Source organism: Corylus avellana, chromosome 4 (genome assembly GCF_965113065.1).
Source record: "Corylus avellana chromosome 4, dhCorAvel1.hap1.2, whole genome shotgun sequence".
NCBI classification, from domain to species: Eukaryota; Viridiplantae; Streptophyta; class Magnoliopsida; order Fagales; family Betulaceae; genus Corylus; species Corylus avellana.
This window is the reverse complement of record NC_142493.1, coordinates 606,476-626,465: the sequence shown is the minus strand read 5'-3', so window position 1 is coordinate 626,465 and position 19,990 is coordinate 606,476. Positions and strand designations below refer to the sequence as shown.

General features: G+C 38.4%; 1 protein-coding gene across 1 annotated transcript; it reads right to left on the bottom strand.

Moving 5' to 3' along the window:
* Window positions 1–4,003: 4,003 nt before the first annotated feature.
* Window positions 4,004–8,526, bottom strand: LOC132177149 (protein SIEVE ELEMENT OCCLUSION B-like). Its single transcript, XM_088515954.1, has 7 exons — window positions 8,122–8,526; window positions 7,791–7,889; window positions 6,847–7,280; window positions 6,263–6,357; window positions 6,005–6,135; window positions 4,832–5,260; window positions 4,004–4,697 (listed from the first exon to the last, which is right to left on the bottom strand). The coding sequence occupies exons 1-7, from the start codon at window positions 8,287–8,289 to the stop codon at window positions 4,212–4,214; spliced, it is 1,842 nt and encodes a 613-aa protein (XP_088372080.1). The 5' UTR covers window positions 8,290–8,526; the 3' UTR covers window positions 4,004–4,211.
* Between the last annotated feature and the right edge of the window lie 11,464 nt (window positions 8,527–19,990).

Sequence of the window (19,990 nt, the reverse complement as noted above, 5' to 3'; positions counted from 1 at the left end):
GTATTGTCACTTTGTCCACATAAATTGACAATCCTGCTATTTGATCCTATCAAACTACCATTTTGTGCCCAAAACTCCAATTTCGTCACTTAATCATGTTAAATTGGATGGTATATTTTCTTTTAGATGTTAAATTTTCTTAAAAGACAGAAATACCCCAAAATTAAAAATTTAAACAAAAAATATAAATATATAAATTATTATTTAAAAAAAAAAAAAGGGTTTAGCTTAAACCCTAGGGAGGGAGTGGCCAACGAGCCACCACCAAATATGGCTGGGGGTTGGCCGCACGCCACCCCCAGCCACCTCTGGGGTGGCTCGTTGGCCCCCCAGTAGCTACCCCCTATTTTTGTTTTATAATATATATATATATATATATATATATATATATATATTTTTTTTTTTTTTTTTCTTTTAATTTTTTATTTGGGGTATTTCTATTTTTTAAGGAAATTTAACATCTAAAAGAGAATATTTCGTTCAATTTAATGTGGTTGACTGGCGGAATAAGAGTTTTGGACAGAAAATGGTAGTTTGATAGGGTTGGATAGTAAGGTTGTCAGTTCATAAGGGTAAAGTGACAATACATTGTAGTTAATGGGAAAAAAGATAATTACCCAAAAAATAACAACATATTTTTTGCTTAAGACGTATGCAACAAGTGCAAGCCATGTCAACTTTGCTTAACACGCCAGCCTCTTGGATTTGGCACTTAATTAGAAGTTAGAACAACTGAACAAGAGCCAAAGGTGGAGATGATAATCCATATATTCAAGTGCTTCAAGGTGTACGTCAATGTACGAGAGGAACTTTTACAAACACCTCACAGAATCATATGCATGAAGATTTTCAAGGCGCTGATTTTTGCCAATTAAGGATGATAAGCAACCTCTTTTTGACGGTTCAACCAACCAAATGGCTAGCTCTACAAACAAAAACATATATATAATTCTCTTTTTGAATTTTGTTTCTCACTTTTACACCACATACGACATAAAATTGCAGTTCAGTTCATATATGTTTATTAAGAGATAATTAGGATATCTTTCAAGAATTATGCAAATAAATAGTATTAATTAATTAAAATGAAACGTTGAACAATATCATGTTGAGGGCATAACAATCAAGACAGTGCCCCAATTGGGCCAACGAAAAATAGTTGGATGAGAGGTTTGGGGCCAAACTTTTCAACAAATGTTCAAATTAAGGATTCTGGATTCATGGCTAGCCTCATAGGCCGTCAGGCTGGCCCTCCCAAGTATGACTTTTCTTTTTCAAGCTTGTATATATGTACGTATTGTTTTCCTTCCTCAATGTACAGTCACAGCTATATCCTTCACGCTTGCCACGAATCTGAATATTCATGGTGCCTCGTCTTCATTATGTGCAAAAGACACTTTAAGAATAATTTAATTAATTAACATTTGATTTATTTTTCATAATTGTGTTGCACAAGCAGGTTAATTGTCTGGGACCGGGAGAAAATATCTCCTAGTGGCCCCATTCTTTTTTACACTTATTTACAACATTACTCTCACCCCTCAACACATGTACACACCACTTTTGTACTTGAGGATAAAAGGAGATAGAAGAGAAGGAAATGAGGTTCTTCTCCTTCCGCCACGGAAGACCCCTCTCTCTCTCTCTCTCTCTCTCTCTTGCTTTGACGTTCTTCTCTCCTCATTTATTATATACTTCACTCAACACACTGATTGATAGATATTAGAGGCAAATTTTCATCATATTTTTTATCCACAAATAAAAATATTAACTTAAATATCAGAGAGTCTTCGGCTTCAACCGAAGACCCTCTAACCTTATTTTTGTTTTGCAAGAACTTCATTGCCGTACAAGAAGTTCTTTACAGCTTAACCATCAATAAAATTACTGAGCAGCAAATTCTTGAACTAAAAAAACGCTCTAACACAAGTCAACATCAACACGCTAGAAATTAAAGAAGAATGTTTTATTGTTCATTTCAAGCTTGGACATCCCATGAATGTTATCTCAATTTTGATGCCAATTTATAATGGAATAAGGAAGAAGGGGGACCAATACAAAATTCTATGATTCCCAATTATAGAGCAGTGGACCAATGACTTGTAAAAGAAGTTTGAGATATTGCAGTCTAAGATGCCATGGTACATAGTGAAATACTTTTCACCAATAGCATGCTTCATGTTCATTAAGGAGTGGAACTTAGAGAATAAGCCAATTATCGTAGCGATGAATAGGGCTGTTAAGTGAGCGAAGCGTCTCGCGAGCAAGCTCGGGCTCGGCTCGCATAAGCTCGGCTCGTGCTCGACTCGAATATTAAATGAAGCACTTCATGAACACAAATCCTGGCTCGAATATTAAACGAAGTAAGCTCGGCTCGACTCGGTTAAGTTCGAGAACAGCTCGTATAAGCTCGAGTGTGTGTATGAGATTTATAATTAATTATCATGAAGGGTCTAGAATTTTTCATTCTCTAACGCTTAAATATAAATGCAATTTTAAGGTTTTAATAATTATGAGATTTATAATTAATTATCTATTACTTAGTTTATTTATATATATATATATATATATATATATATATATATATATATATATATATAAATAAACTAAGTAATAGATAATTAATTATAAATCTCATAATTATTAAAACCTTAAAATTGCATTTATATTTAAGCGTTAGAGAATGAAAAATTCTAGACCCTTCATGATAAAAGAGAGAGAGAGAGCAATCATTAAAAAAACCTCGATTCAATTAGAGCAGATCCAAATGAAAGGAAGAAAAATCAAGCAGAAACTATTGAGGGAGATTGCGAAAGGCATAAACTATTGATGAATCAAATAAACCCAAACACTATCACTACATGTCTGGTGAGTGAGAGTGAGAGAGTGGGAAATGAGAGTTCAGGTGGAAGATCCGTTGTGAGTGGTGAGGGGGATTGAGAGAGAGACGTTAAAAAAATATTTTTTTGTAAATGGCGTTGTCCCACTGCAGTCTGAATGCAACCTGTTAACTTGTCCCACATTGTTAAGAAAACATCAATCTCCAAGTTTGCTTATCTATAAAATGATGCATATCCTCTCTCTTTGAAACCAAATGCCTTGCTGTATTAACTCAGGCTCCATACTCGACTAGCCAAGCTAAGCAAATACTCATATGCAAACTAACTTCTTAAGTCATTTAAGAGTACTTGAAGTTAAAAAAAAATTTTAAAACAAAAACATTAAATATAAGAGCCAGCTCGCGAGCTGGCTCGGCTCGATTTATTATTAGCTCGAACTCGATTTTTTTTGGCTCACCCTTGAGCTCGACCCGAGCTCGAGCTCGAGTAAAATTTAAATGAGTTAAGCTTGAACAAGGAAAGCTCGCTCAAGCTCAGCTCGTTTACACCCCTAGCGATGAACCCACAAGGGGATATGAAAAAAGAAAATCCACTTGAAATGAATATACATGCATATCTTTTGCACGGACACATATACACCTATGCACATATTAATGCATGCAGTTTTAAGCCAAACTCAAAATGCACCTTCAAATAAAATGTAATTTTTGAAGAGTACACTTTCCTATGTGAGAGCATCTACAACAGTCCTTATAAATTGGTGTTTTCAGCTAAATTTAACTATTATACCCCATTTTCTTATTTTAAGACGGACTCATTTATAAAGATGCCTATTCAAAGCAAACTATAAAATGTGTGCTCAAACTTGACTTGTTGGAAGCTCAGGAGAGCTCGAGCGGTAATTCACTGACTACTTCAGTGGAAAAAAACAACATAATAACAAAATCTTCTTAACCATGATTTATTTGTTAAACATAAAAAGAAAAAGTAACAAACCAGAAAAAGAGAAAGCATAGTAACAAAATCTTCGTAAACTTTGAATTTCGAATTTAACCATGATTTATTCGTTAAACAGATCACTAGCTACACCAAATTTCACTGGCCGGCCACCTAGAATATATATACAGAATTCGTATAATTAATAATAACTACATGCAATTAGTTCATACTTCTGTATCAAAAACATATTTTTGCAACTTAATTTAAATGGGAGTTTAAGTATTATCACTCTAACCTATAATGCTAGGAATTTGTTCATGCATGCATAAAAAGATGCCCACCAATAGCAACAACAAAAAAGGATAACGTTGGCATCAGATTACCATCGCGATCAAGATTACAAAATCAAACTTGTTAATACTGGTTACAAACTTAGACCCAGTTTGACGTCGATGGCAGGGAACCAGTTCGAAGCAAGTCTTTGAAGCACCTCTTTATGCGTCTCCCCCTACGCACACGCCCCTTCCACTGTTCAAATCTCTCCAAGAAGGTCAGAATTGTTGTCCCATGATTACTGATTACCTCATTAAAATCATCCATGAACACGGCCCATCTAAGCTCATTCTTAAAGGGACGCAGTAACTCTTGAATATCCTTGTCAAAATGCTGCAGCATGAAGGGACGCAATAACTCTAGATCATTCTCGTCAAAATGCGGCAGCTTGAAGGGACGCGATAACTCTTGAACTTTCTTGACAAAATGCAGCACTTCGCAGTCTTTTCCAACGAAATAAAATGTTATGACAATGTTTCCAGCTTCAGTTATCAATGGATCCTTGGCCACGGCATTAAAGTTTTGGGAAAATCGTTGGATCCATATTTTGTCCTTGCCTCCACAGTAGAAAGTGCAAACTTCGTTCTGATTGCACAAGATATATATGTAAGTATGTAACATCAAATTTTATTTGAAGGCGTACTATATATGAAGTTTGCCTAAAACTGCATGCATGAATATGTACGTGTATTCATTTAGAGTAGTAAAGAAGACATTACTTGATGAGGTCCAGGTGGATTGATGAAACCTGTACGTGGAACTGGTTTAGGCGGAGTGAAAGGGAAGGCATTCATTCCCCATTCCCGAATCAAGCCAAGTGCATCTTTGTTTTTGACATCTCCTTGCGAGTTCATCACCACGATAATCGGCTCATTATCGAAGTGCCAATCCTCCTTAAGGAACTTGATTCCTGCTACTAATGAAAAGTACTGCACTATGTACCATGGCATATCTGACCGCAACATCTCAAACTTCATTCGCAGCTTATAGGTCCACTGCTCCACTATTGGGATCCATACAATTTTGAACGTGTCCTTCTTCCTCATTCCAATATAAATTGAAATCAAAGTCGAGATATCATCACTAGAAATGTTCAGACCTGAAATGAACAATAGAACATTTTTCTTTTCTAGCACGTCAACGCTAACCTGTTTGTGCACATAATTCAGAGGAGGTACCAAAATATGCAGTTTAGTAGCAAGTGTAAATTAAGGATGCAGTTGTGACTGTAGTATAGTACATTGACAAATTAGCTACAAAAAAACTTGAAAAAGAAATGTATTGTAACAGAGGGCCAGCCTGACTGCCAATGAGGCTAGCCAGTCAAAAATTCTTTGAACGTGTTGGAAAGTTTGGCCCCAAGTCTATAGTGTTCGACTATTTTTCGTTGGCCCAATAATATTTTGAATTTGGGCACGGTCTTGACTATGATGACCCAAAAGTGATCTTGCTTGACATTTCATTTTAACATTATTTATTTGCATAACTCTTGTAACACATAGGTTACGTTTGGTATGCGAAGTGGCTATTCCATTAGAAAAATAAATAGCTTTTATTAGAAATAGAAGAATATTGAATGGAATAACCTTCGAATAACCATTCTCATTGTCCATGAGGGAATAACTATTATCTTCTCAATTTAAGGAATAGTTATTAATCCTTCATTGGCAATGGCTATTCCAAGTGTATGAGCCTTATCATATATTCTGACATTAAGACTATTCTATTCAAACTTCTTCAAGTCTTAATAAAAGCTATTTCTCTATTCTAATAGAATAAACATTCAGCGTTTGGTACGTACCCATAGTCTTACCATATATAAACTGCGATTGTATGTGGTGCAAAAGTGAGAAATAAAATTCTAAAAAAAGTTTGTGTTTTGCAGAGCTAACCATTTCCTTGGTGGACCCATCAAAAAGAGATTGCTTATCATCCTTGGCAAAAATCAACCCCTTGAAAACCTCCACGATTTCGTCGGGTGTATGTAAAAGTTCCTTCAGTTTCCTTTCTGCCTTCTTTTCCTCTGCAGTGAACAAGGAACTTTGGTCAGCATTGTTGCCCATTTTTAAGCCATTATATTTCATATATGTGCAATAGATCTAATGGCGCATGCTTCCTTATGATTGAAATCAGCCTTGTGGCTAGCTAACCTATACGAAATTGTTCGTCAAGTATGCAATCCTCTAGTTCTGAGTGCCAGTCACTGATTTCCTCAGCCAAGAGATAAAGATCCTGTGTCTTGTCCCTGAAATCATGCAACCATGGTCATTTGTAATAGATTAAAAGAACAATATTATCTATCAAATATTTTATTTTGACACCCCAGCATATAATACCTATGAATTGGCCAATAAGCAATTGCATTGCAACAAGTCTTATAATTGTGACATGGCAGAGATTTCTGCACGAAGGATTTGAGAATATATACATAGTACATGTCAAGGACTACAAGAACTTACTTTTCGTGAGTGAGACAACACATCCAATACTTTAGGTTTGAGAGGATGCCGCTGATTTTCTCAGCGAAGGGCTTGTCCCTAAAATCATGCAACCATGGCCTTTTGCAATATAGCTAGATTAAAAGGATAATATTATCTATCAAATTTTGACACCCTAGTGTATAGTACCTATGAATTGACCAATGAGCAATTGCATTACAACAAGTCTCATAAATGTGGCATGGCAAGGATTTCTACACAAAGAATTTGAGCATACATAGTACACAAGAACTTACTCATCACTGGTGAGACAACACATCTGAGTTGTGCAAGCTACAACAGAAATGATAATCCCGTAGACACAAAACGAGATACGGCCCAGGATATATGAGCATGGCTTATCCTCTATGTAGTTGTTAGTAGATAGCTTCTTCAACTCAAAGACGGACTCCGAGAAGTCCAACACATCATTGATCATTGTGTTAAGTTCACTAATTGTTTCCTTACATGTTGGGAGGTCTAGATGCTTTAAGGTTGCAGGTACATGTTTTGGGATCTCCACTTGGCGCGATGAGTGAAGCTGGGCAGGAACCGAGAAATACTTGTAATTCAAAGCAAAAGCTGCAAGTGCCAGCACCGCCTTAGCTTCCCAGGAATAGCTCGAGAGTTTGTTAAGTATTAAAATAGTTCTTTTGTGTGCAGTTTCCGCACATAGAGCCTTGCATGCCATCTGAGATTACACATTTGTTACTATGGAAAAAATGCTAATTTGGTAACTATACCGTAAAAAAGATGACATTCATCTCAATTGTAATTCTTGTCACAAACATTGAAAAAAAAAAAAAAAAAAAAAAACTTTACTTTATACTTCTTAACTCTCTCTCGTAGAAAATTCCTAAATTTCAAAAACTCTCATCTTAATCTCTGAACTTCAATTTCAATCGATTTATCCTTTTAAACGTAAAAAGGGATAAAATAACGTTTATATCCTTAACTTCTTTTTTTTTATAAAATTTCAATTTACCCTTAATTTCAAACTAAAAAAAAAAAAAAAAAAAAAAAAAAAAAAAAAAAGAAGATAATCAAAAGATAATTTAGCCTTTTAGACATTTCCATTAAAAAGTTAACCCTAAAACTAACGGAGTAAATTGATTGAAATTGAAAATTTAGTGGGGATAAATGTATGGGTATAAAGTGAATTTAAAAATAAAATAAAAAATGTGCTATTCTTTGTAACTACCTCAGAGGAAAGTTGCCGGAGTCCAAGTCTGCAGAATAGTGGATCAAAGCTGTCTTTGGACACATTTAGCTCCAGGTTCTCCGGGTGTTCCTGGCTGCCCTATATATAGTAAGTCATAAGTAATTATCAGTGAAAGAAACCTCAAAAACGAACTTGATCCCATCAGTAACTAAAAAAAAAACCTTTATCCCATGTATTTGTTCTGATCTCCTGGAATAAACGTGTTAAATCTTAGTAGTCGACTATTATATTTATATCCCCGTTTCGGACTAGAAGAAAAAAGAGAATCTTATATGAAGAATATGAATTATGATGGTAGAAACATATATACCAGTAAGGCATTGTCAACAGTACGGATAATGTGCTTAAGATCGTTTTTGATGTCAACGAAAAGAGAGTCGGCGTCAATGTTTTCGTCAGCAGGAACATGGCCATGGGTTGCAGAAATTTGAGAAATTAGACGCATGTGACTATCGTAGCAAAAGGGCCTGTCCCACATGGTTAACGGTGGTGAATGAGACAACTAGTCTGATTTGAGAAGAGAAAAAGCAAATAAAAAATGGAAGCTTGCAGAGTTGCAGAAGGGTTTCAAAAGCAAAAGAGATCCGTTGAGAAGAAATGATTTGGGAAAGTAATGCTATTGGGGCTACGCGTCTTCTATCCGACTGTTGGAGGCTGTTTGGCAACTGCACTGTTCATGTATGGGATGGAGCGCTGCCATCGCAGAAATGACCGGCTGCAGGGGAAAAGTAACTGCAAGTTTGAAAAAATGGTGTTGCTGAAATTCCTATTTTATCCTTACGTTTTCCCATATGGGTTGTATTATGGTAATTTTGAACCGTAGGCTTTTTTGTCATTCTACCGCCTGATGGCTTGTCGAAGACTGAAATTCTTGGAGCCTGTGCCGTGTTAATTCAGAACAAGACTGCTCTGTGCACCGACGGCAAACAGTGCCGTGAAGCGTTGGATTTGCCAACAACGCCTTGGATCATAAAAGTCTTGGCTTATTAACACGTGAGGTGAGGCTCATGTGGAAGATGGAAAACTAAATTGGGCTCAGCTGGTTGGAAGTGGACGGGCCTAATAGCGTGGGTCATTCAGTTAGTCACTCGGCTCAAAAAGTGTCATTCATTCGGAGCCATTTAGTTTCTTGTAAAATGACGATGGCCCAACCATATTTCCTTAATTCACTTCTATCTATACATTCATTGTCACGCCAGGATAAGTACAAATTAGAAACCTAATAAATTCACTTCTTGATTTTTTTTTTTTTACAAGTCCGCATAAGAGGGGGAGAAAAATTCTAACTAATGACCTCCGCTTCATGAGGCATAGTCCCAACTGATTAAAGTACCTCTTGGGGGCAAATTCACTTCTTAATGTGGAGGGTATAAAATTTAAAAAATATGACCATTATGATAGATAAATATATTCTAATACCAAATATTCTCAATTTAAGGACTAATACATAAGTTTTACACACATTCAATGAGTCTTGAACATATGATCTCATCCTTCCAAGGAGGAGGAGGGAGTGTCATTTCAAGATAGAGTTACTAGTATGGGCATGCAAAATGTAAGTGTAAGACAATTTTTCTAAATAATGAAGAATATTTACATCATATGACATGGTACATGTGTACATGTAGAAGAATGACTATGGGATACCATTATATGGGTAGAACCCCATGGTCAAAGAGATTTACGTTTATGTTTGGCCTTAGATCCAATGCTTGTTTGTGACGCCGAACCATGTACTGATGCAGTCACTATGACGACTTTGATTGCAACAATGGCTACTTGAGGTTAGATTCGGTTGAATTGCCAGTGGAAGACGGTATGCGACAGTATATATTTGGGGCACCAGTATTGTACTACAAGTCTCTCTGGACAATATCAACTCTATTGAGAATGAGTTAAGGGCTCAAATAGACCATTAAGAATAACATTTTGACCATTAACTTATATATGTATCGATAAATTTCCATGCATCAACATACAAATGACTTATTATTGAGATTATGCCAGTCTTCTTTATAAAATAAACCACATTTTCTCTAATTGGTATAATAGTGGAGATAACATTAATCTTTTTATAAAATGTATATTTCAAACAACTACTTGAGGCTCTTTGTGTAGACAATTTTATAACAATTCGACTTACAAAGTCGTGGACTTACCCGGTTATTTCTTTCTACTGTGAAACACTTCGATGCATGTTGTGTAGATTAGCACGCGTCCAGTAATAGATGGGAGTATTCCGCTAAGCTGAAGCTGCTAAGTGAAGGAAGTACTCTTAGTTAAGTTTGATAGCATGGTTATGTTTGTTGGTTTGACCTTATTGTGACCGTTGGTTGCTAGCTTATTTTGTAAGCAAACATTCCCTTCAATAAATCCCACCAAAGGGCAATTGAGAATATATCTTTCCTTCTACACCTCTTCCTATTGCTAAAATTTTTTTGAAATTATCTCACAAGAAAAAATGGTTGTCTTTATTAGCTTTCGCTCTTGGAAGTGCATCATTAATGAAGGTAGACACAATCTAATTATGGGAGGTTGTGTGTCAAGGGATCCAATCACATCGAGTTAAATACAACGGGAGCCATAAATAAACCTTTAAGGACAACACTCTTGTCTGATTATATACCATTATGAAATCTTTTTATATTTTATTTTCATATCTTGTATTTTAGTTATTCTATTGTTAATTTTCAAATTAGTATTATTTTATTTCAACAAGAGTTTTTGCATCTTACATATAATTTCCCAACAAGTGGGGCTAATTATAAGGGAATCCACACCTCACATGCTAACCTACTGTTTCATGTGTGAAGCGTACGTCCATCCAATATTTCTAATGCAAGTGATTTTATGCTTCTCATTAAAAAAGTGTGGGCTTTTTATCATTGAAAAAGTGATGTCAATTTATAATGGAATAAGAAAGAAAACCAGTACAAAGTTGTATGATTCCCAATTATAGAGCAGTGGACCGATGACTTGTAAAAGAAGTTTGAGATTTTGTGGTCGAAGATGCCATGGTAGATAGTGAAATACTCTTGACCAATAGCATGCTTCATGTTAATTAAGGAGTGGAACTTCGAGAATAAGCCTATTATCGTAGCGATGAACCCACAAGGGGATATGAAAAAAGAAAATGCACTTGAAATGAATATACATACATATCTTTTGCAGGGACACATATACACATATGCACATATTAATGCATGCAGTTTTAAGCCAAATTCAAAATGCACCTTCAAATAAAATGTAATTTTTGATATATATATATATATATATTGTGCAATCAAATTGAAGAGTACACTTTCCTATGTGAGAGCATCTCCAGCGGTCCTTATAAATTGGTGTTTTCAACTAAATTTAACTATTATACCCTATTTTCTTATTTCAAGACTGACTCATTTATAAAGATGCCTATTCGAAACGAGCTATAAAATGTGTGCTCAAACTCAACTTGTTGGAAACTCAGGAGAGCTCGAGCGGTAATTCGCTGACTAAGCTTGAGTGGAAAGAACAACATAATAATAACCATAGTAACAAAATCTTCTTAACCATGATTTATTTGTTAAACATAAAAAGAAGAAGTAACCAACCAGAAAAAGAGAAAGCATAGTAACAAAATCTTCGGAAACTTTGAATTTCGAATTTAACCATGATTTATTAGTTAAACAGACTAGCTAGCTACGCCAAATTTCACCGGCCATCTAGAATATATATACAGAATTCGTATAATTAATAATAACTACATGCAATTAGTTCATACTTCTGAATCAAAAACATATTTTGATACAATTATGAAGAGAGCAATTCATAGAATAATAATAAAATAAAAATTGACTATGATTTAACACGTGATTTTTTCGACTTAATTTAAATGGGAGTTTAAGTATTATCAGTCTAACCTAAAATGCTAGGAATTTATTCATGCATGAAAAAGATGCCCACCAATTGCAACAACAAAAAAGATAACGTTGGCTTCAGATTACTGTATACACCACCTGGATACAAGACAGTCATACATTCATTGACGTAGATGTTGATGGCAGGGAACCAGTTTGAAGCAAGTCTATGAAGCAAGTCTCTATGCCTCTCCTTCGCACATTCCCCTTCCACTGTTCAAATCTCTCCAAGAAGGCCACAATTGTCGCCCCATCTTTACTGATTACCTCATTAAAACCATTCATGAACATGGCCCATCTACGCTCCTTCTTGAAGGGACGCAATAACTCTTGAATATCCTCGTCAATACGCCTCTGTTTGGTGTCTTTTCCAACAAAATGCAATTTTATGAAAATGTGTTCAGCTTCAGCTATCAATGGATCCTCAGCCACAGCATTAAATTTTTTGCAAAATTGTTGGATCCATTTTGTGTCGTTGCCTCCACAGTAGAAAGTGCAAACGTCATTCTGATTGCACAAGATATATATGTCTAACATCAAATTTTATTTGAGGCCATGCATGAATATATGCATGTGTGTATATATGTGATGCAGCATGACTTAGTGGGCTGCAGCGAAGAACATCAATAAGCAGCAGATAAATAATTTTAGATCTTTAGTCTATCAATGATCTGAGAATTTTTCTAAAAACAATATATACTCTCTAAAGTTTATAGGAAAAGAAGAATAAACACAACTCTGAGTATTCTCATTAATCAAAATCAATAATAAAACAACAACTGATTTTCTATGGAGGCTATAAGCATATATTTATAGCCCAAAACCCTAAACCTAATAAAATATGACATAAATACTCAAAAAACTCTAAACCTAATAAAATAACGAAATAAAGACTCTCAAAACCCTAACCCTAATAAAGTAATAACATAAAGTGGGTTTAAGATAATAAAAAACGCAGAAAATTAACATAATGCCCCGCGTGCGCTCGATTGTAGCACACGGGTGCTCGATCGTTGTTTCAGAGAGCAGGTGTGCTCGATAGTGTGATCGATCGCAGTCACAGGGCATAACAAGCGCAGGTGCGCTCGAGCACACTACCAGAAACCATTATCCGAGCTGCATCAATATGTATATGCAAAGGATATGTACATGTATTCATTTAGAGTAGTGAAGAAGACATTGGCTTCGTTTGATAAACGATTTTGTTTTGGTTTTGGTTCGATACTGTAGCAGGAAGTGATTGATATGAAAAAAAAGTAAGAATATATATATATATATATATTTTTTTTAAAGTGAAAAAGTAAGAATGTTTGGTATGGAAAAATAAAAAAAATTTGTTTTGTAATGATTTTTTTATTTGAATAATAATAAAAAATGATTAATATGATGTAAAAAGTAAGAAAATATTAAAAAAATAAAAAAGTGTGATGAATAGTGTAGAGCCAAAAACAGGCAAAATCGTTTATCAAATGATGCCATTACTTCATGAGGTCCATGTGTGATGCAGCGTGACTTAGTAGGCTGCAGCGAAGAACAACAATAAAAGAACGGATAAACAATTCCAGATCTAGATTCTATCAAAGACCTAAGAATTCTTCTAAAAACAATAGATACTCTCTAAAGTTTATAGGAAAAGAAGAATAAACTCAACTCTGAGTATTCTCATTAATCAAAATCAATAATAAACAACAACTGTTTTCTCTAGAGGCTATAAGCATATATTTATAGCCCCAAAACCCTAAACATAATAAAATATGACATAAATATCCCCAAAACCCTACACCTAATAAAATAACGAAATAAAGGCTCCCAAAACCCTAATCCTACTAAAACAAGGAAATAAAGACGGCTTGACCTAATTTAACAACGCAGAAAATTAACATAATGCTCCGTGTGCGATCGATCGCAGGTATAGTGCGATCGATCGCACGACCAGGGAACCTGCGACCTGCATCATCTCGCACACGGAGCATTATGTTAATTTTCTGCGTTGTTAAATTAGGTCAAGCCGTCTTTATTTCCTTGTTTTAGTAGGATTAGGGTTTTGGGAGCCTTTATTTCGTTATTTTATTAGGTGTAGGGTTTTGGGGATATTTATGTCATATTTTATTATGTTTAGGGTTTTGGGGCTATAAATATATGCTTATAGCCTCTAGAGAAAACAGTTGTTGTTTATTATTGATTTTGATTAATGAGAATACTCAGAGTTGAGTTTATTCTTCTTTTCCTATAAACTTTAGAGAGTATCTATTGTTTTTAGAAGAATTCTTAGGTCTTTGATAGAATCTAGATCTGGAATTGTTTATCCGTTCTTTTATTGTTGTTCTTCGCTGCAGCCTACTAAGTCACGCTGCATCAGTTGGTATCAGAGCTCAGTTACGTTCCATGAATGGGGAGGAGCAACCGCTTTGCAGACATGAACGAGGTGTACGTGCGCACAGAGACAACACATAAGGAGCAACCGGCGATTCGTTTGCGGCACATGGAGGAGAGGTTTGGTGGTCTAACCGTGCGGAAGGAGGGGCGTGCGTGCACCCAACACGGGGTCCCTACCGATCACTTGGCCGACATGGATGGTCAGAGCGTTCGTCGTCGTCAACCAAAGCCGATGTACGCGGTGGCGGGTGATAAATTTATCGTTGAGAGTGAACCTGTCAATCCTTATGCGGGGCGCGGAGTGCGGAAGGAATTTCCAACGGCACAAGCCTATGCTATACCACGGGGCGCAGGCGTCAAGCTCGACACCCAAAAAGAAAAGATAGAAAAGTCAAAAAAAAAGAGGGTGCCTAAGGAGGCGGCAGAGATGACGAATCAATCGGTGATTCGTTGGCAACGCATGAAGGATGATGTGGAGATATTGCGGAAAGAAATAGAGGCCTTCACGACCCGAGTTGACAACCTAGTCGGCCCTAAAGTTCGTCACCATCAAGCAAATCCAGGCTTTGTGGATGAAGATAATGTGGTTGTCGTTCATAGGGTGCAATCTCAACGACGGAGAGCATGGAGTGAGACGGAGATGCCGCGACAGGCCAACTTGACCATTATTCGCGAGCCTCAAATCCATCAACCAAATCTATATTCTATGGAGGAGGAAAGAGAATTGGTAAATGAAGAGTTTCAGGAATCCGAGTTCATTAATGAAGAGTTCACACACGAAGATGTTGAAGATCCTTCGCAAGAATTCGTGGATTGGAATCCTCCACCAACCTATGATGAGGAGCCCAAAGAAGATGACTCATGGGAAGAGGAAAGACCCACGGAGGAGCACGAAAAAGATGGATTTTTTTCCTTGTTTGGCGGTCTCTATCCCGAAGAAGATGACCCGTTGGAAGAGGAAGAATCCCCGGATGATGTTGGCGATTATGGAGAGGTTGATGAAGACTTTTCAGGTGAAGTGTCTAATTTTAATAGTGAAGAGGTTGATTATGTTGATTTCCTTGGCGTTGAAGATATTTTAAATTCGTCTAACGAAGATTATGGTGAGTTTTATGCAGATGAGGAAAATTATATGTTCACAGGGGAAACAATAGTTGACCCGTTCTTGAGTATTTTTATGGCACATGGAAGGGAGAAGGAACGGGAGAAGAACGGCAAATCTCAAGTATTGCCAAGTGGTGTATGGGGCTTTCATGTCAACCATCAAGGTATTTCGATGACGAGAAATGTCACCCTTATTTTCGGGCGTTGTCTTGGCTTGGTCTTGAGGAACAACGAGTGGGATGAATTGACTGGGCATCCGAAGGATCGTGGAAAGAACCGGTGGAATTCGAGGGCGAATTCTCTCCAACAAGGGGAGGATGATGCAGGTCGCAGGTTCCCTGGTCGTGCGATCGATCGCACTATACCTGCGATCGATCGCACACGGAGCATTATGTTAATTTTCTGCGTTGTTAAATTAGGTCAAGCCGTCTTTATTTCCTTGTTTTAGTAGGATTAGGGTTTTGGGAGCCTTTATTTCGTTATTTTATTAGGTGTAGGGTTTTGGGGATATTTATGTCATATTTTATTATGTTTAGGGTTTTGGGGCTATAAATATATGCTTATAGCCTCTAGAGAAAACAGTTGTTGTTTATTATTGATTTTGATTAATGAGAATACTCAGAGTTGAGTTTATTCTTCTTTTCCTATAAACTTTAGAGAGTATCTATTGTTTTTAGAAGAATTCTTAGGTCTTTGATAGAATCTAGATCTGGAATTGTTTATCCGTTCTTTTATTGTTGTTCTTCGCTGCAGCCTACTAAGTCACGCTGCATCAGTATCAGAGCTCAGTTACGTTCCATGAATGGGGAGGAGCAACCGCTTTGCAGACATGAACGAGGTGTACGTGCGCACAGAGACAACACATAAGGAGCAACCGGCGATTCGTTTGCGGCACATGGAGGAGAGGTTTGGTGGTCTAACCGTGCGGAAGGAGGGGCGTGCGTGCACCCAACACGGGGTCCCTACCGATCACTTGGCCGACATGGATGGTCAGAGCGTTCGTCGTCGTCAACCAAAGCCGATGTACGCGGTGGCGGGTGATAAATTTATCGTTGAGAGTGAACCTGTCAATCCTTATGCGGGGCGCGGAGTGCGGAAGGAATTTCCAACGGCACAAGCCTATGCTATACCACGGGGCGCAGGCGTCAAGCTCGACACCCAAAAAGAAAAGATAGAAAAGTCAAAAAAAAAGAGGGTGCCTAAGGAGGCGGCAGAGATGACGAATCAATCGGTGATTCGTTGGCAACGCATGAAGGATGATGTGGAGATATTGCGGAAAGAAATAGAGGCCTTCACGACCCGAGTTGACAACCTAGTCGGCCCTAAAGTTCGTCACCATCAAGCAAATCCAGGCTTTGTGGATGAAGATAATGTGGTTGTCGTTCATAGGGTGCAATCTCAACGACGGAGAGCATGGAGTGAGACGGAGATGCCGCGACAGGCCAACTTGACCATTATTCGCGCGCCTCAAATCCATCAACCAAATCTATATTCTATGGAGGAGGAAAGAGAATTGGTAAATGAAGAGTTTCAGGAATCCGAGTTCATTAATGAAGAGTTCACACACGAAGATGTTGAAGATCCTTCGCAAGAATTCGTGGATTGGAATCCTCCACCAACCTATGATGAGGAGCCCGAAGAAGATGACTCATGGGAAGAGGAAAGACCCACGGAGGAGCACGAAAAAGATGGATTTTTTTCCTTGTTTGGCGGTCTCTATCCCGAAGAAGATGACCCGTTGGAAGAGGAAGAATCCCCGGATGATGTTGGCGATTATGGAGAGGTTGATGAAGACTTTTCAGGTGAAGTGTCTAATTTTAATAGTGAAGAGGTTGATTATGTTGATTTCCTTGGCGTTGAAGATATTTTAAATTCGTCTAACGAAGATTATGGTGAGTTTTATGCGGATGAGGAAAATTATATGTTCACAGGGGAAACAATAGTTGACCCGTTCTTGAGTATTTTTATGGCACATGGAAGGGAGAAGGAACGGGAGAAGAACGGCAAATCTCAAGTATTGCCAAGTGGTGTATGGGGCTTTCATGTCAACCATCAAGGTATTTCGATGACGAGAAATGTCACCCTTATTTTCGGGCGTTGTCTTGGCTTGGTCTTGAGGAACAACGAGTGGGATGAATTGACTGGGCATCCGAAGGATCGTGGAAAGAACCGGTGGAATTCGAGGGCGAATTCTCTCCAACAAGGGGAGGATGATGCAGGTCGCAGGTTCCCTGGTCGTGCGATCGATCGCACTATACCTGCGATCGATCGCACACGGAGCATTATGTTAATTTTCTGCGTTGTTAAATTAGGTCAAGCCGTCTTTATTTCCTTGTTTTAGTAGGATTAGGGTTTTGGGAGCCTTTATTTCGTTATTTTATTAGGTGTAGGGTTTTGGGGATATTTATGTCATATTTTATTATGTTTAGGGTTTTGGGGCTATAAATATATGCTTATAGCCTCTAGAGAAAACAATGCAGCGAAGGATAGTAATGAACAAGAAAACAGCAAGTAGAAGGGATAAATATTTCTAAGATTGTGAGACTATCACAAGAATCAAAGAAACCTTCTCAAATCAATAGATGCTATCTATAAATTTAAGGGAAAAGTGATGAAGAAACTCAACTCTGAGTATTCTTATTGAGAAAACCAAATAATAATCATAAAAACTGAGTTTGCTAGAGGCTATAAGCATGTATTTATAGCCTCCAATACTCCTAATACTACTAAAATACGGAATAGGGACTTTCAAAACCCTAATCCCAACAAAATAAGGAAAGAAAGTCGTTTTACAGCGAAATAAATGCGGAAAAGTAACATAAGCGCCCCGAGTGCGCTCGATCGCAGGTAACTTGCGATCGATCGCACTTCCAGAGGCTAGGTGCGCTCAATTATGCGATCGATCGCTGAAACAGGGGCCATCGGTCGCAGTTCCAGGAACTCCATTCTCCAACACAGGGGAACTGCGATCGATCGCAATCAGGGTGCGATCGATCGCACTTCCAGGGACTACTTCTTTTGCTGCGCGAGTCTGGGATCGTGTCACCATCTTCTGGGGCGTCTTCACACACTTATCCATTCCCGTCTTCTTCATGAAGTCCCATACACTTCGGTCTACATCATCCTCCCCAGGTTGGAGAGAATTCGCCCTCGAATTTGCATCCTCGTCCGAAGAATCTTCAGTGAACGGGACAAGGTGTTTGACATTAAAGACATCAGACGTCTTAATATGGCTAGGCAACTTCAAGCGATAAGCATTTGAATTGATTTTCTCGACAACCTCGACTGGACCAATCTTGCGAGCCGCCAACTTGTTGTATTCTCCCACCGGAAACCTATCTTTAGTTAACACGGCCCACACGAAATCTCCCTCCTCAAATTCGACAGCCCGGCGCTTCCTATCCGCATCCGCCTTATACTTTGCTGTGGAGGCTTGTAAATTTTGAGTGGTGAACTGGTGACCCTCTATGATCTGGGCTACTAAATCTTCGGCCTTACCATGAGGTCGCTTCAAATCCGGAATAGGTGCCAAATCCAATGGGGCACGAGGATTACTCCCATAAATGATTGTGAATGGGCTAAGGCCGGTACTCCGGTTAGTGGAACGGTTGTAGGCGAACTCGGCTTGGAACAATTTCTGGTCCCACGACTTGAGGTGCTCCCCTACCAAGCTCCGGAGTAAGGCTCCTAGTGAGCGGTTGACGACCTCTGTTTGCCCATCCGTCTGTGGATGGTAGGCGCTGCTAAAGTCAAGCTTAGTACGAGACAAGTGCCACAAACATCGCCAAAAGTGGCTAAGGAACCGTGTGTCTCGGTCAGAAACAATGGACAATGGTAGCCCATGTAGGCGGTAGACCTCTCGAAAATACAATTGTGCCACATGTACCGCATCGGCTGTTTTCTTACAAGCAATGAAATGCACCATTTTAGAGAATCGATCAACAACCACAAAGATAGAGTCGTTACCTCTTTGGGTCTTTGGTAAGCCCAGCACGAAGTCCATGCTCACATTGGTCCACGGCCCCTCTGGAATGGGAAGGGGCATATACAAGCCAGCATTGGTAGCCGACCCCTTGGACACGTGACAAATTCGGCAATTTTTCACCAATCTTTCCACCTCTTTCCTCATGCTCGGCCAATAGAACTGGTCCGCCACCAGTTGTAGTGTTTTATCCCGCCCCATGTGCCCCTCATTGTGGCGTTCTTGGATAATCTTCAAGCGCAGGCTGCCCTCAGGAATGCACAGTTGAGTACCTTTGAAAAGGAACCCATTGTACAAACCAAAGTCGTCTCTGACCCCCGAGGAGACCTCTCCAACAATAGGACCAAAAAACGGATCAATAGACAAAGAATCTTTCAATAAGTCAAAGCCTAGTACCTCCGAACTCATGGCGGTCAATAGAGATGATTTCCGGCTGAGGGCATCGGCCACTTTGTTCAAGGTTCCCGACTTGTGCTTGATAGTAAATGAGAATTGTTGGACAAAGGCAGCCCATTTAGCATGTCGGGATGATAACTTATCTTGACTATGGAGGTGTTTGAGGGCCTCATGGTCCGAATACAAGATGAAGTCATTGGAGGCAAGGTATGAGCTCCAATGTTTCAGTGCTTGCACCAATGCATAAAACTCAATATCATATGTGCTATAATTAAGTTGTGCATTCTTCAATTTCTCACTGAAATAAGCCACAGGCTGGCTCTTTTGGCTGAGTACCGCCCCAATGCCGATCTTTGAGGCATCACAATGTAACTCAAAGGGTAAGTCAAAGTCCGGAAGGACTAGTAATGGGGCTGTAGTCAATT